Source organism: Pseudonaja textilis, chromosome 1, assembly GCF_049901715.1.
Source record: "Pseudonaja textilis isolate UNSWEBS1 chromosome 1, rPseTex1.2, whole genome shotgun sequence".
NCBI lineage: Eukaryota > Metazoa > Chordata > Lepidosauria > Squamata > Elapidae > Pseudonaja > Pseudonaja textilis.
The window spans coordinates 35,206,886-35,221,981 of record NC_141990.1 but is presented as its reverse complement, the minus strand read 5'-3'; the positions used below and the strand labels follow the sequence as shown (position 1 = coordinate 35,221,981).

The following is a 15,096-nucleotide window of genomic DNA, read 5'->3' as shown; positions in this document are numbered from 1 at the left end:
GCTCTTCAAGAAAACCTATATGAGCTTTATGAATGAAGAAAGGAATTTGTTTACAAAATTGTTTACACCCCCCGGAAAACATAATCTTTGTTCTGCAGAAGAGTTTATGTGGTTCGTGTTCACATGGCTGTTTGCTGAGGGCCGCAGACTTTGGGCATTGAAGGGTTGTTTTATTTGTGACACACAGAAAAACTAATATGAAGTTTGTGGGAGCATTTTTTAAGGAACAACCGAAAGCAGGGAGGAAAGATGACTTTGATAACATAGAATGACAGACTGCTACAGAGAGAGAAGACCATAGCAAACAAACATATAACTTGTAATTGTGGTTTAAGTTTGCAAGATATCTTATTTCTATACTTGTGCATACATTTTACATAAACTGCAATGTATTAGACATTGCTACAAACAGTAAACTATAATCGGGATGGTTTTGTGAACACTTTGAGAATAAACCTTGTTTTCACAAGTAACCTACTTAGGTGTGGTTTCTGACTGAAGGCCACACAGAAAAGCCAGGGATTTGGTTGTTATTATTATTATTATTTTAGACCTCTCTCAGACTATCCTTACTCACAACTCTAACAATAACATGTATTCCCACAGAGCATTAGCTTCTTCACTGATTGTATAAATGGTGAGAAATTGCCAAATGCAACAAAAAGCCAGGAATATAGATTTTCAGGAACAGAAATAGAGGTTGGTGCTATATAAGCACTTGTGTCAAAGGAATACTAGATTTCTAGCAATATGGACATATCTGTCAGGATAAATCATTTTTGGTACATTTTTTTCCAAAATGGAATACCCCATTAACACCACTGAAGTGCTGGTCTTCTCTTTTTAGAGCAGGCTGTGGCTGAAAATTAATTGTAGTGGGTTGAAAGGGAATGCATAAAAATAAATATAAATATAAAACCCAAATAAATAAGTAATGGAATAATATTACAAATACACACCCACACCCACACGTACAAATTTCATATATAAAAGACAGGTTATTTTCAGTGTCAAACAGGCTGTTGAATTGATGCTAGCAGGCAAAGATAAAAAAGGATGTTTGAAATGTAAATTTTAGGATGGGAGGGGGGAAGAATGTTACCTAGGTTGACTGTTAGCTTAACTCGTCCTGCATCCAGCTCTAAACGCAATGTATCAGCAGATTCTCTTGAGGTTGTGGCCATCAGAATGCCATATGCTCTCTGAGACCTGAACCGTAAGGACACATCTTCTGCTTCTGTGTGCATCACCATAGGGAGTTGAATTTTCATAAACATGCTTCCATCATAGCTTAGAACAGTTGCCTCTGAAAGTGTACAAGCAGAAAAATGATAAGGAATTTACCATCTTGGACTTTTGCAAGGTGAAAAGCATGGGGAAAAATGCCAAGAGTTGCAGCCCGATATATTAAGCCAGATTTACAAATATTGGGCTGCACCAAGGTGAGCATATCCTACCAACTACAGAGAACGGAGTGAAACACAAAGGTATAATAAATCTCTGTTTTCAACTACATTATTCAACACTGTAAACAGGAGATGTGACAAGAACTGGGCACTTTGTATTATAAAAATGGCAGACTCTGATTAATCTGATGGTTTGCTGTTTCTATTCATTAAACTCTGCCCAGATTCTAAAGAAGAATTGTTAACACCAATAATTTCATAGAAAATAACAACGGCAGTAACAAAACAATTATCACATGAAATATATGCCTACATTTCCCCTTCAAATGCCTGCTTAACAATATTCTAGACTGTTGCTTCTATATGGTTCCACAGCAATTCATGCATTTATAAACAAAATACACTTTATCACCTAACAATAGATTGTTGAATATTCTTTTTCAAATGCTTCATGCATTTACTAGTCAATTACTCAAGGTTTCCTAATATAAACATCCCAACACCATTAAAAACAAATAGAAGAAGAGAGGAGAGTTGAGGGCAGAACTCCTAGCCCGCACATTCAGTATGTATAATGTGGCCTTCTCTATCTATCTATTAGCCTTCCCCAAAACGTACATTTAAAAATATCACCTGACTCCCCCCCCCCATAAATAAATAAATAAATAAATAAATAAATAAATAAATAAATAATGGGAACAGGCTTCATTCGGTCTTAGGAACAAGCAATTTTTTATTATGGACAACATTTTTCTTTCTTTAAAAAAATACCGTGGGCATTAATGACAACAGGGTATAATCCAGGGATATGGGGGTGTCACAGGATAGGCCTGATCAAATATTTTCAAGCATTTAGGAAGCAATGTTGAGATTCTGATCACAAAGAATGCATTGTGCCTCCCAAAGGCTAATCAAGTCCACTGGAATCATTAATGTAGGGAAAATCTTTAAAAACATTATGCTGCCAAAAATAGACCATGTACTGTAGCTGGTGAAATCAGCTACACATTCTCAGGGCACTTTGGTACAATAGACCAGGGATTGGGGCTGCTTGTGCATTGCCTATCCTTGGCTTATAATGAATTTTGGCATGGGTTTTATGGAAAACCAGGTTATAAATCATATTATACAGTCAGGTCTGGACAGTATGATAAGCCTAAGGTTTTTGTTAAAGAATCATGCATAATGGTAAACTAAATGGTGGTGATATATTTGCTTCTTGTTTTTGTGTGGATATTTCCCTCTTATGGACAAGGCATCAGTTTATGCTCTGCCACATGTTTTAGACACTTTTTTCATATTTTCACTGCCTTGGCAATAATATTGTAGTTGATTATAATATCCTGGAATGGCTTTGAATTTTGGTTTTGGTCACCACCCCTGAACAATATAGATAGATCAGTTTTTATACTTCATTCAGATCAGATGATATATAGCAGTGGTAGTCAACCTGGTCCCTACCGCCCACTAGTGGGCATTCTAGCTTTCATGGTGGACGGTAGAGGTTTTGTCCCCTACTTTATAAATCACCATTACTGTGGAACCGATGGGCGGTTTGAAAAAACTTTACTACTAACAGAGATACAAAAGTGGGTGGTAGGTATAAAAAGGTTGACTACCCCTGATATATAGTATAGGCCTAGTCTCACTTTTAGTCTCAATTCCAAAGGGAATGGAAAGCCAAACAGCAAAAGAGCAGAAAGTTATGCTCCAAACAACAGGGAAAAAATGTTTAATAATATTATGCTCATTAGGCAGCTTGCAGCATGTAGGTCAGGGAATAAAAGATTTTACCATCATTTCTGCATTAGTAATTAGTATAAAGGAAGGAAATGGCTTTATTAAAGTACACAAGAGAGCAATTGTCTCTTAAGGGCTGGGGTAGAAGAAGCAGAAAGAATTTTATTAGTAAGTCTTCAGAAATCCTCAAAGTAAATAATATTAATTTCAGGGATTATGAAAAATTGAGAAATGGGTTTGCTAACGAATTTGCCAATGCACAGAATGTCCCAAAGGTGCTTTTTTCAGGAGGCAACTGGAATTTCTTGTTTTTTCTTTGAGGACATTTCGCTTCTCATCCAAGAAGCTTCTTCAGCTCTGACAGGATAGTGGGGAATGGAATAATTTTTATTCCTTGCAGACAGCTGGTCATTTGCATCCTTTCAGAGGGTCTTTGAAGCCCTTGGAGGTTTATCTGTATCCTCAGGGTCACCTGAATAGTGCTCTTGGTTCCTGTAGTCTGCATTTCCCCCCCCTCTGGAAAGAAAAAAGTCCTCAAAGAAAAAACAAGAAGTCCAGTTGCCTCCTGTAAAAAGCATCTTTGGGAAAACCATGACCTGGATAACTGAGAATCTCTACAGATTTTTAGCTATACAATTTGGGGTGAATACCCTTTGAATGGTGTGGGAATAGGAATGGATTTCCAGAGGAAAAAAATGCAGACTAGAGGAACCAGGAACACTACTCAAGTGTTCCTGAGGACACAGATAAACCACCAAGTTCTCCAATGACCCTCTTAAAGGATCCAAATGACCAGCTGTCTGCAAGGAATATAAATCCTTCCAGGATTTGTCAGAGCTGAAGAAGCTTCTTGGATGAGAAGCGAAATGTCTTCAAAAGAAAAGGCAAGAAAGTCTAATTGCCTCCTGAAAAAAGTATCTTTGGGACAGCCATGACCTGGATTACTGAAAATCTCTATAGACTAATGCACAGAAGAATTTAAGCATAATAACTATTAGATGATGGTAACTTCTATGGATTTCTTCCATTCCTTTCTAAGGAGTTCAACCTCAAAGACTTTACCTTTCTTCAGAATCTGTATTCATTCAGCTTTACTGGATGGGATTGGATTCTAGACTTATGTGATCCAAATGACTTATTCTTCACTACTTCTACACCTTGCACTTTTTGAAACAAATTCATGCATTCTCTTTACTCACTTTTTTCTATATTAAAGATTGTATTAAAATTTATTTTTTTTCCTTTCAGGAGTGTTGTTTCAGCCATTTGATTCAGTTTGTCCATTGTTCCACAGTTTTCCTTTCTAGATGCCATAACCATAACTGAAATAATAGTTTAAGTAGCTGCCAACATACTTTTACATACAGACAATCTATTATTGGCCATTTTGTTTTTAACTTATTTCTTGTCTATATGGAATTTGTATGTTGCCTATATTGAATACTAGTATGTTTTTTTTCCACTAATTCTTGATAATTACAATCTTTTTCCTGATTTGATACAATCAGTTCAGCTTATTAATATCCGTGCAAAGTTCGCTGAGGTTAATTGTCAGAAGTCTTCTGCATCAAACACAGTCAGCCCTGTGTGGGGTCTGACCAGGGATGGGATTCAAATTTTTTAACAGCCGGTTCTGTGAGTTGGTGGGTGTGGCTTAGTGGTCATGTGACTGGGTGGGCATGGCCAACTCAACATCATTCACATCAAGGGGTGCTTTTCCTTGCTTGGCCTCTCATGACAGTGGGGATGCTGCAACGGTCATAAGTGTGAAAATAGTGATAAGTCACTTTTTCAGTGCCATTGTAACTTTGAATGGTCACTAAGTGAACTGTTGTAAGTCAAGGATTACCTGTACAAAAATACAAAAAGCTTCTCTGCTTGCAAAAGCTGCCTTAAATACCAATCATTAGATTAAAAATACTTGCAAGCCAGAGTTACAAATCAGACAGAGTGCCAGAGCACCTTGAGGAATTAAAATAGTTAAAATGCAGTGATAACTATCAGCAGCCAACTCTTGGTCATAATGTGACCAAGCAGAGAAGCAGACTTTAGCAGAGAAGTCATTTAAGCTTCCCAGAAAGAGCACACCCAAGAAAAGCAATCCTTAGATCCATTTGCACCACTTAAAGATACCAGCTGGTCTCACTCATCTCACAAGATATCCTAAGGAAATCATCCAGATTTAAGGAAAGGTCACATGCCCCCCAGAAAGGGAGTAAAAAAAATCAGTGCCCAGCTTACATCCTGCCTCTTGGAAGTACACCCCAAAAGGACAGTGCCAGATACTACTAAAGCAGTGAAGGAAGACCCCCCCCCCCCAGATAGAAAAAGAAACCATGAGGCAGGAAAAAATTCAAATACCATACAAATAATTAAATCACAACAGTAGCTGTTGCTTGTTAAACCAATTACCAGAACAAATAGACACAGGAACTAGCAGATTTCTCAAACCAGTTTCTTTTCAGGAACAGAGATTAATCTTTTTTCCTTCCAAACAAAGCTGAATAGGGAAAATTATCCCATCAATAAAACACAGGATTAAACATCACCAAGCACAGAATTAAACTTCACCGAACACCAGTTTTACACTAAAAGTCAGAAAGGGTATGTAAACTCACATTTGAATATCAATATTTCGGGCTAGCCAAGTATTTGCAGGGAAGTATTTCCTCCCAACAACAGTGTACAAAGCTTAAAACAACCCTTCCCCTTTAAAAAAAAAAAAAACCTCCTTCGGAGACAGTAAGTCTAGGCTGTCTGCCAAGAAAGTAGTAAGGGTGGAAAAAAACAAAAGGAGATTTCTTCTAACTACTGGTTCTCTGGTTTAGAAAGTTAACAAGGGATTCTATAGAACTGATCAGAACCAACAGAATCCCACTCCTGGTTCTGACTTTGGAATTACTAGAGCTGACAATTCTGGAATGAAAAAAATATGGTTGATCACTAGATGGCATTATCTGAGACTTTACGGTCTAATTCTGAATGAATGAATAGATGAATGGATGTGTGTCTATTTGTCTCTTTCTCTGTGTGTGTGCGTCCGTCCGCATGCGCATGCACTTGTGTTTAGGTAAAAATGGTGGGTTCTTGCTTGTTGGTTTACATAATGTGGTACATTCATTGATGGTTTATTTCTGGAAATAAATTCATTCAAATATTAATTCTGTTCTGCAAGATTTTTGTAAAATACTTATGTTCTTTTGAATTTTATTTTATTTGAAATACAATATATCAGAAATGAATACTACATGCTTTTATTTTTGCAAATAAATGTATAATAAAACTACCAAGCTACAAGGATACCTCTTGCACACTGCTCTGCACATGTGTTTTATAATTTCAAATCCAATTTGAAGGGCTGTTTAGGTATTTGGTCTGTGCATACCAGTTTAAATGCTTGATTCCCCATTTTTGCCTACCCTTTATAAACTGGTTGGTCTATTAATTACAATGATCATATGATCATACTAAATATTTATTGATACTTATTTTATTTAGCTGAAGACACATAAACTGTTTGGCTGCCCCCATCTCTTTTTCATCTAATACAGATGAAACTGAAAAAAAAATCTGCATCTTAGCACCTCTGTATTCATTTCATTCATTCTGTATTCCTTTTTATTGCTGTCCCTACCCTGTTAAAAATGAATACCTGTGAATGCCATTGCCAAAAGGTAATAAGGTACTGCAAACCCCAATAAAATATAAAGAGAAAAACCAAATGATGCTGCCATGACATCTGTCTTGCCATCTGCTAGTGTTGCCATAAACAAACAAAGCCCATCCACTGATTACTTTGATGTGTATACTTTCAGCATAATCAGCCAAAACTCACAATAGCAAAATAAGTATAGAACACTACAACTTCTATGAATATAACCAACTTCAGGTGTGTGTGTGTGTGTGTGTGTGTGTGTGTGTTTGTGTGTGTGTGTGTGTGTGTGTGAAAGAGAAAGGGGGGAGAGAGAGAGAGAGAGAAAGAGAGAGAGAACTGGCAATAGCTTCCTTCTCTCCATTCTCCCCATCGCCCACATCTTTTATGAACTCTCTTACATGAAAAGGAACATCCTTTATAGCTTCCAATTATAAAATAAAATTAAACTTGAAACACAGAGATTATTTATACTCAATTACAGCTAATGCAAGATATTTGAATTCCCTGTTTCAAAGCTTCAAGTGGCAACTAAAAGTTACAGCAAACAAATGGCATATAATTAACCATTAATATGAAAGCACAATCTAAGTGAGAAATCTATAAAATGAATGCCAATCAGTAGGAGCCATTTCATTATAGTATCAGCTACAAAACCAAACATGGTAATATTGAAGAAGTCTTCAGGAAGACAGCTTTCTAACTGTCCTCTTAGGCTTGGAGTTAATGCTAGGAAAGATTCTACTGAAGAACATTTCTCAAAGACCAAATAAAGCAAGGTAATCACTGATAGTCCATTTTTCCTGCATAAATATTGCAGCTCCTGGGTCTCAAGCCAAATGTTTAATTTTGTGCAAATGGAGAATGAAAATGCCATCCCTTATTATTCCCACGAAATCACTTGGAAAGAATGGAGCTTGCCAAGAAAAAGTGAGCATGAATAGAACAACAGGAAATTGTTTGCCATGTTTGACATCGGTCAAATTAGAAGGGGGAGGATAGCAAGAAATAATATTCCTTTGTGATATTTCATCCATTTTCAGAGAATAGGAAGATGTATTAGAAAAATTCTCTGTTCTTCTTACTCTATGTAATATTAGCTAAATTAGCTAAATAGGTCATCTTTTTTTCAAAGTTGTAAAAGCCATGTATCTTTGAATGTCACACACTATGTGGAAATAGGCAGGAGAGGACTGCAACTTGTGAAAATTATAAAAAGAGTAGGAATAGTGCTCAAGGTTATGACTTTAGGAACATTAGATTGGCTATTGTGGGATCCTGAATGGAACAAAACCCCTTTTTGCTTTGATCTAATAATGAAAAGGGGACTATTATTTTGCTTCCTACCCCTTTTCTTGCAAGAGCGGATCCACTTTTCTTTTTCCAAGTCAACCAAATATTGATCCACTTGGTTGTGACTAGAATTTGACTGAACTATTTGTCCAGGGGTGGGATGCCCGAACTGGTTCTGTGTTTACTGCTGTTTGGCCCACCCGCCTACCCAGGCTCTTATTTGTCCTTTATTTCCTGCTTTTTCAACCTCAGCTGCTTTGCGCAGCACGGCTGAGGTCGAAAAAGCAGGGAAAAAGAGGCTTTCCAAATGCTGTGCATCTGCACACAGAACTTTTCATCTGGCACAGCAAAAGTTTTTTATACACGTGTGCTCAGCGTGTACAAAATTCCACCACTGTGTTTGTCCCCTGAGTCTGACATGGTGGACTAAGGGAGTGTGACTAGCCCAAACTCACCTAACTTCATTTAATGCCTAAGACATTTAATGCCTAAGACATCTCCTGGTTTCTAACCTGAACCACTAGACAAAATTACTTCGTTGATCAAGTAGACATGTTGCTTTGCTCCTAATTTAAGTTAAAATATAACAGTTAGTGAGCATTTACTATAATCCTTGGTTGTCATATTACACAGATTCCTCATTCCATTCAACATGCTTGTCCTTTATTTATCCAGAAGGAGTTTTATTCACTGAAATAAACATATACTTCTGCTGCCCTTTTTTTTATTTCATGCAACAATTGTAATGGTGTTATACTTATTGGCTAGAATTTTTTGTCAGCAGGCACACATGGGTAGTATGATAATTCTGCAGAAGAGGATGATTTATTGTATTTTGGAATCTCCAAAGTTGTAATCATATCAATGCATGGCCGTTTGGGATACAATTATTATTGAAGAAGGAAAAGAAATGCTTTGAATATAACTTCCTCCAGATAGGGAAGCTCTAGGGTAACATCCAATATTCCATGTGCTGAATAAATACTACAGATATCTGCAGGAAAAACAGCCGGATAACATTATAAGTACATCAGATTAACATTAGTCCCAGCAGCTCAAGGTCTGTGTTTCAGAAAATTAAATTCTGGAAAATGCTTAAATCATGCTATATTTCTTGCCTTGAGTTATTTATAAAAATAATAAAAACAGGATTAAATAAGACAGAGAACTTGAACTAAGAAAGAAATTCATCAGCTTATTGAAAAAATCCTTAGCATGTGTATGTGTGTGCACACACATGCACAAATGTGTGTGTGTGTAGAGGCATTTTATTAAATGTCTAGAGAGTTGTTGTTTATTTTATAGATTTGCATATGCTTGTTATCCTCTTTTCAGTAACTGCATAACCTCCATGAACATTATTTAATTTTTGATTTTTAAACATGCACATTTTGTCTGTTCACAATCCTCTTTACTGTCCATGCTTTTGTCTTTGAAAGTGTCTGCATGTGTAATAGCAGGAGTTTGCCACAGGGTGGTACACCATGTCTATTTAACTGAAGAGTTTCCTCATTCAGTTGACGGTCTAGTTACAGCCCCCCCCTTCCACCCCGCCAGCCCCTCCCCGTCAATGTTGTCTACCGGTAATAGAAAAGTCAAGAGACATTGGAATACCTGGATTTCTGCCAAATGATTTCATATTTTAAAACAAGAAATAAGCAGTTCTTCAGAGGATGTGATTTTATTTATAACAGTACAAATGGGAGGCTCTGCCTCAACTTGTCCTAAAGAGAGAAAGTGGGATTTTTGCTCAGGCTTTCACTGACTTTTTAAAAATTAATTGTGGGGGAAGGATACAAATCAAGTGCAGGGCAAATGTACTTGTCAGTTCAAAATCTTTACCAACATGGTGAATTTATTCTGCAACATGCCATAGCTAAATTTGATTGACTACACAGTATAAGGATGAATTACAGTCATTGTTTACATGAGTAAACATGTACTTTGTGCAATAGGATTTTCCTCATATAAAACATATCTGAGAGTTACAAGAAAAGAGACAGGATTCTGGGAAGGGTGAACAAGATAAAATTTCATCAATGTTTGTAAGAATTGCATGCAATCTACATAATCACATCAATATGATTTCTAAATTCCTGAGATCATAGCAAAATGATCATGATTTGGTAGAATGTAAGTTATCTCAATTTGTGAAGTGTAATGTTGAAGAGTCATCATATAGCCATTCACAGCTATGTGTGTAGCACTGAGAGTGTTTTTAACTAAAAAGCAATTGTTGTATAGTAAAAATGTGTGCATGCATAGCATATATAGCATAAGAACATAAGGAGTGTTCTGCTGGATCAAATTCCTGTCCATCTAGCCCAGCAGTCTGATATAACAATGGCTCTGCAACTGAACAAGGAAACCTACTAGTCTCTCAGCAGATGGTTTTCAAAGTCAGTCACTGCTACCAAGATGAATAACCCTTGATCTCTTATGATGTTCATGAATTGGTCCAACCAGGGATGGGCTCCAAAATTTTTAGCAAAGGGTTCTCTGTCCGGTTGCTGGGTGGGCATGACCATGGTGAGCGTGGCCTAGTTGGCCTCCTGCATCATGGCAGAAGGGGTGTTTTTGCCCTCCCCAGGTTCTGGAGGGTTTCCTCGAGCCTCCAGGAGGATGAAAATGGCCTCCCCGGGTTCCACAGGCTCTCTGGAAGCTGGAAACAGGCCCATTTCCAGCCTTCTCAAATTTCCAGGAGGCCCATTTTTCACCCTCCCCAAACCTCTGTGTGTACCCTGCACTTACCTGCATCCAAAACTGGCTTTATGGGGACTCCTGGGCGGGATGGGGTGGGATGGGTAGGACCAGCTAGGAGTGGGGTTTGGGGGGTTTTCTGAACTGCACAGAACCCTTATGAATCCCCAGCAGCCCACCCCTGGGTCCAACTCTTTTTGAAACCAGCCAAGTCAGCACCTCATGTTACACCACTGTATTCCATAGTTGAATTATATGTTGTATGAAGAATATATATATATATATATATATATATATATATATATATATATATATATATATATATATATATATAATTTTGTTTATCTGGATTCTTCTAGGACTAAATTTCATTTGGTGACTTCTAGTTATAGTACTTTGAGAAGGGGAAAATTGTTTCTCCTTGTCCATGTTATCCATACCATGCATAATTTTGTATTCCTGAATCATATCCTCTCCTTTGCCTTCTTTCTAGATCTAAAAGTCTTCAAATAAGGGTTGTTGCCCTTTCCCTTGAGCCTCTTAATTGCCTCCTTTTTGAGGTATGGCAAGCAGAGCTGCACATAATATGCTAGATGTAGTTGCACCAGTGATTTATATAAAGGGCATCACTATTTCCAATATCATTTTGTCTCTAATAAGCTTTTGGCCTTTTTTTTTTTTTTTACAACAGATGTGCACTATGTTGGCATCTTCATTTCATGAACTTTTTCCTTATAACTTCTGATCCCATTAGGTTTTTGGGTTTTTTTTGTAAATAGTTGGGGCTTTTGGCACCAATGTGCATCATTTTACACTTGCTCACATTTGAATGGAATCTTCCATTCTGATACCCACTCCCCTAATGTGCAGAGGTCCCTTTGGAGCTTTTTGGACTCCATTATTGTTTTTACCATGCAGAACAACTTAGTGTCATCAGCAAACTTGGCTATTCCACTAAACACAGGTGATTGCAGGTCATTTATAAATAAGTTTTAAAAGCCCTGATCCTAGAGAGAGTTGCTTATCCACAAGAGCGTCTGCCCTTTTATTCTATGGCTATTAAAATTATTCAGAATCAATCTTTGATTATGCCAGAGCCTCTATTATTGTGATTTTAAACAATAGCAAAGCTTTCTGAAGTGTGATTTCCTTTTTGGCTTCCCATTGGAGATTTCTTTTCATTTGTCTATTCAATTATGAGAACTTCCCTTCTCTGAAGTGAAACTTGCTATGTAAGTTATCTCATGTCTGAATGCTGAATTTTATTGCAATATTGCACTATGGTCACTATTTCACATTATGAAGATACAATAATGCAGACATTTTATTGAGAATTAGGCATAATGAAATATGATCTCTTTTTCCCATAAAGGCCAAGGTAGTTTTTCATTTTTTTCCTGTTCAATTCTCATTTTCTAGGTATGGCAGGTGATAAATTAGTAGTATATTGTAAGATTTTATAGTGTCGTGTAGTCAATGTTAGCATAGGTTGCACCAAAGAATTGAAATTGACAGTATTCCACATGCTGAGAAATCTGATTGCACAGAGTTCTTCGTGTGGAAAACTGCAACTGTGCACTAGCTATACAAGTATGGTTATATAATCCATGGTGGGAAGCATTGTAATCACAGTGAGAAATATCAGTCTGTTGAAGTCAAAGAAAAATCAACAACAAACTAGACTGCCAAGGAAGGCTCTGTTTTCTCTGGCAGGAAAAGGGGAAATGGTCACATGACTAGAAGAGAAGGATCAATTGGAACACTGCGGGTTCCTTCTCTAGGTTCCTCCACCAAAAGAATCAGAATAGATGGGGTTTGTCCTTTCTTGTTTTCCTGCCAGAAGCTGCCTAAAGTCATTGGAGTTTATTTATTTATTACCAGTAAATTTATATGTGCCCATCTCACTGTTACAGTGACTTTCAGATGCTGAGTGGCATGCAAATTTGATTGATAGATAGATAAACAAAGCTGGCCCCAAGATAGAGGCACCAGTGTGGTGACCTATTCTCAGGGGTGGAAGTCTACCTTATCAGACCGGTTCTAAAGGTTGTTATGATTCTGCCCAGTTCAGAGAACTGGCAAATCACACCACTGGCTGGACTCTCCCCTCCCCTCCCCTCCCCACCCACTCACTCCTTATCTGGCAAACTTGCCTGCTAAGTTGGTATTTTTCCTTTCCTCCCCCCCCAATCAGCAACTGTTCTGCTATGCCGGGAGATTTAGTTTAGCTAGAAAGCAGGAAATCGTTGGATTTCTTGCTTTCTAGCTAATCTAAAAGCATAGCTGAATCTTCCTTAGGACTGAAGCTTCTATTTTTCAGTGCAGACTCAGGTAGTAGATTGCAGAATGGTACATTTGTGACTGAATCTGTGATTCTGTGAGCATCTCAATCTGCCTGCCTGCTTTGCCTGATTTTTTGGGTAAAAGTTGCTCTCTTTTTTATAAAACCAGTAGTAGTTTGGTGGGCGTGGCAGGGGAAGGACACTGTAAAATATCCAGTCAGAGGTGGTATTTACTGGTTCTTCAAACAACTCAAAATTTTCTCTATCAGTTCTTCAGAACTGCTCAGAACCTGCTGAATACTACCTCTGTATAAAACATTCAATATTTACATGCATGGTGTGTTGTGAGTTAATTTTGTGAATTTGCTTGCTAGCAAATTTTATGAGATACTTGCAAGAAAATTTTATGTGACAGACTCAGGTAGCAGGTTGCAGAAAGATAGATCTCTAAGTGAATCTGTGATTCTGTGAGCAACTCACTCTTTGCCTGATTTTGGGTAAAAGTTGTTCTTTTTTTAATAAAAAATTCAATATTTACATAAATATTTACAATATTTACATACAAGCCATGCCCAACCAGTCATGTGGCCACCGAAGTCACACCCAGGCAGCAAGCCATGCCCACCCAGTCACATGACCACCAAGCCACACTCACAAATTAGGCCACACCCACAGAACAGGTTGTTAAGACATTTGAATCCCACCCTGCCTATTCTCAGTTATGATCTCAAAGTTGGGGCAAGGGAGCTCTATGGTCAAGCACATTGCTAATATCAGACTCTTCTTTAACCCTAATGCACATATGTATGGATTGACTCTCCTTCTAGGAGGAAGTAACTAGCTAAATATTTAGCTTAGTCTTTCCCCATCATGCATTTTCTTTCTTGTTTTTCAGTTAAAATTCTGTTTCACTTATTCTTCCCCAAGCTAGAGTTTTAGGGATGCTCATATACAGAGATAGTTTCATTTTCTTTGACACCACAAATCACTACTTGAAGAAGTTGAACCTCAAAACTACCTCAGCTGGAGTACAAAATAAATGTGACTGATTTCCTCTGGGACTGTGAATCCAGAACATTTTCGGAGTCTTTTCAGGGAATTTGTTGCAGCTAGTGGTCTTAATAATATCTCCATCTCCACCAGAAAGATTGGAGATGATCGCTCCCAAATGTCTTTGATTAAACCATAAAGCCTATCTCAGCTCCTTGGTATTTGGGGAGCTAGGTTAATGAAACATTTGGGACAACAGCTAGAGTATAGATGTCAGAAAATGTCTTGCAAACATGATCAATTACCAATAAGAACTACAACAGAGGACTTCAGAGATGTTGGATCTCTGTCCATGATTAATTTACACCTTTTATTTCCTGTACACTCTATTCCAATGCCATAGCACAGAGAAAGATTTGAGAAACATTTAGACACAAGAGATTTGTTAAAGTCAGCATTAATAAGGCTTCTGCTGATTGAGTTAAGGAAAGACATATACTCCTTCTTTTAAACTAGATTCCCAGTTACTCTTATCTAGATGCTGGTAACTGGCAATGCTTATCAGATTGTAACCTTTCATTGTGACCTGTACTCGAATGGTTGAATTCATTGATTTAAAGTGCTGGCAAGAAAATAGCTTAATCCTCACTGACAGAGACTTAACCAAACTGTGTAATGTAGTTTGAGAGGTGAAGGCCACTACCTGAAAACTGCCAAACTGGGAGATGCTAAACGTAAAAGCAATGTTACAGGAAAGTGTTATGACACTGCGTGAAGTATCTTTCTTAAGACTCTTGAAGCCTGCTGCTGATTCACAGATCTAAGAATAATCAAGTACTCTAAAAAATGCTACAGAATTCCTTTATATTGCTCAGAAGGAATTTTCTGTCTTTTTTATTTTGACCATTCCTGAATGTCCCTGTCAAATTACTATTTCTTTAGTAATGTTTTACAATTTTTTTAGTAATGTTTTTTTTCTGAAATTATATTACTATCCATTAGTTAGGATAGTAACTAACCAACTGTTATTTTT

General features: G+C 37.4%; 1 protein-coding gene across 26 annotated transcripts in view; it reads right to left on the bottom strand.

The window, feature by feature from the left end:
• Positions 1–15,096, bottom strand: part of NRXN1 (neurexin 1) — a 915,732-nt gene that overhangs the window by 505,738 nt on the left and 394,898 nt on the right. For all 26 annotated transcript variants that reach the window (XM_087930798.1, XM_087930804.1, XM_087930891.1 and 23 more), the window contains one exon: positions 1,103–1,306. In XM_087930798.1, the coding sequence (XP_087786924.1) occupies positions 1,103–1,306 (204 nt within the window). The remainder of the gene's footprint in view (positions 1–1,102; positions 1,307–15,096) is intronic.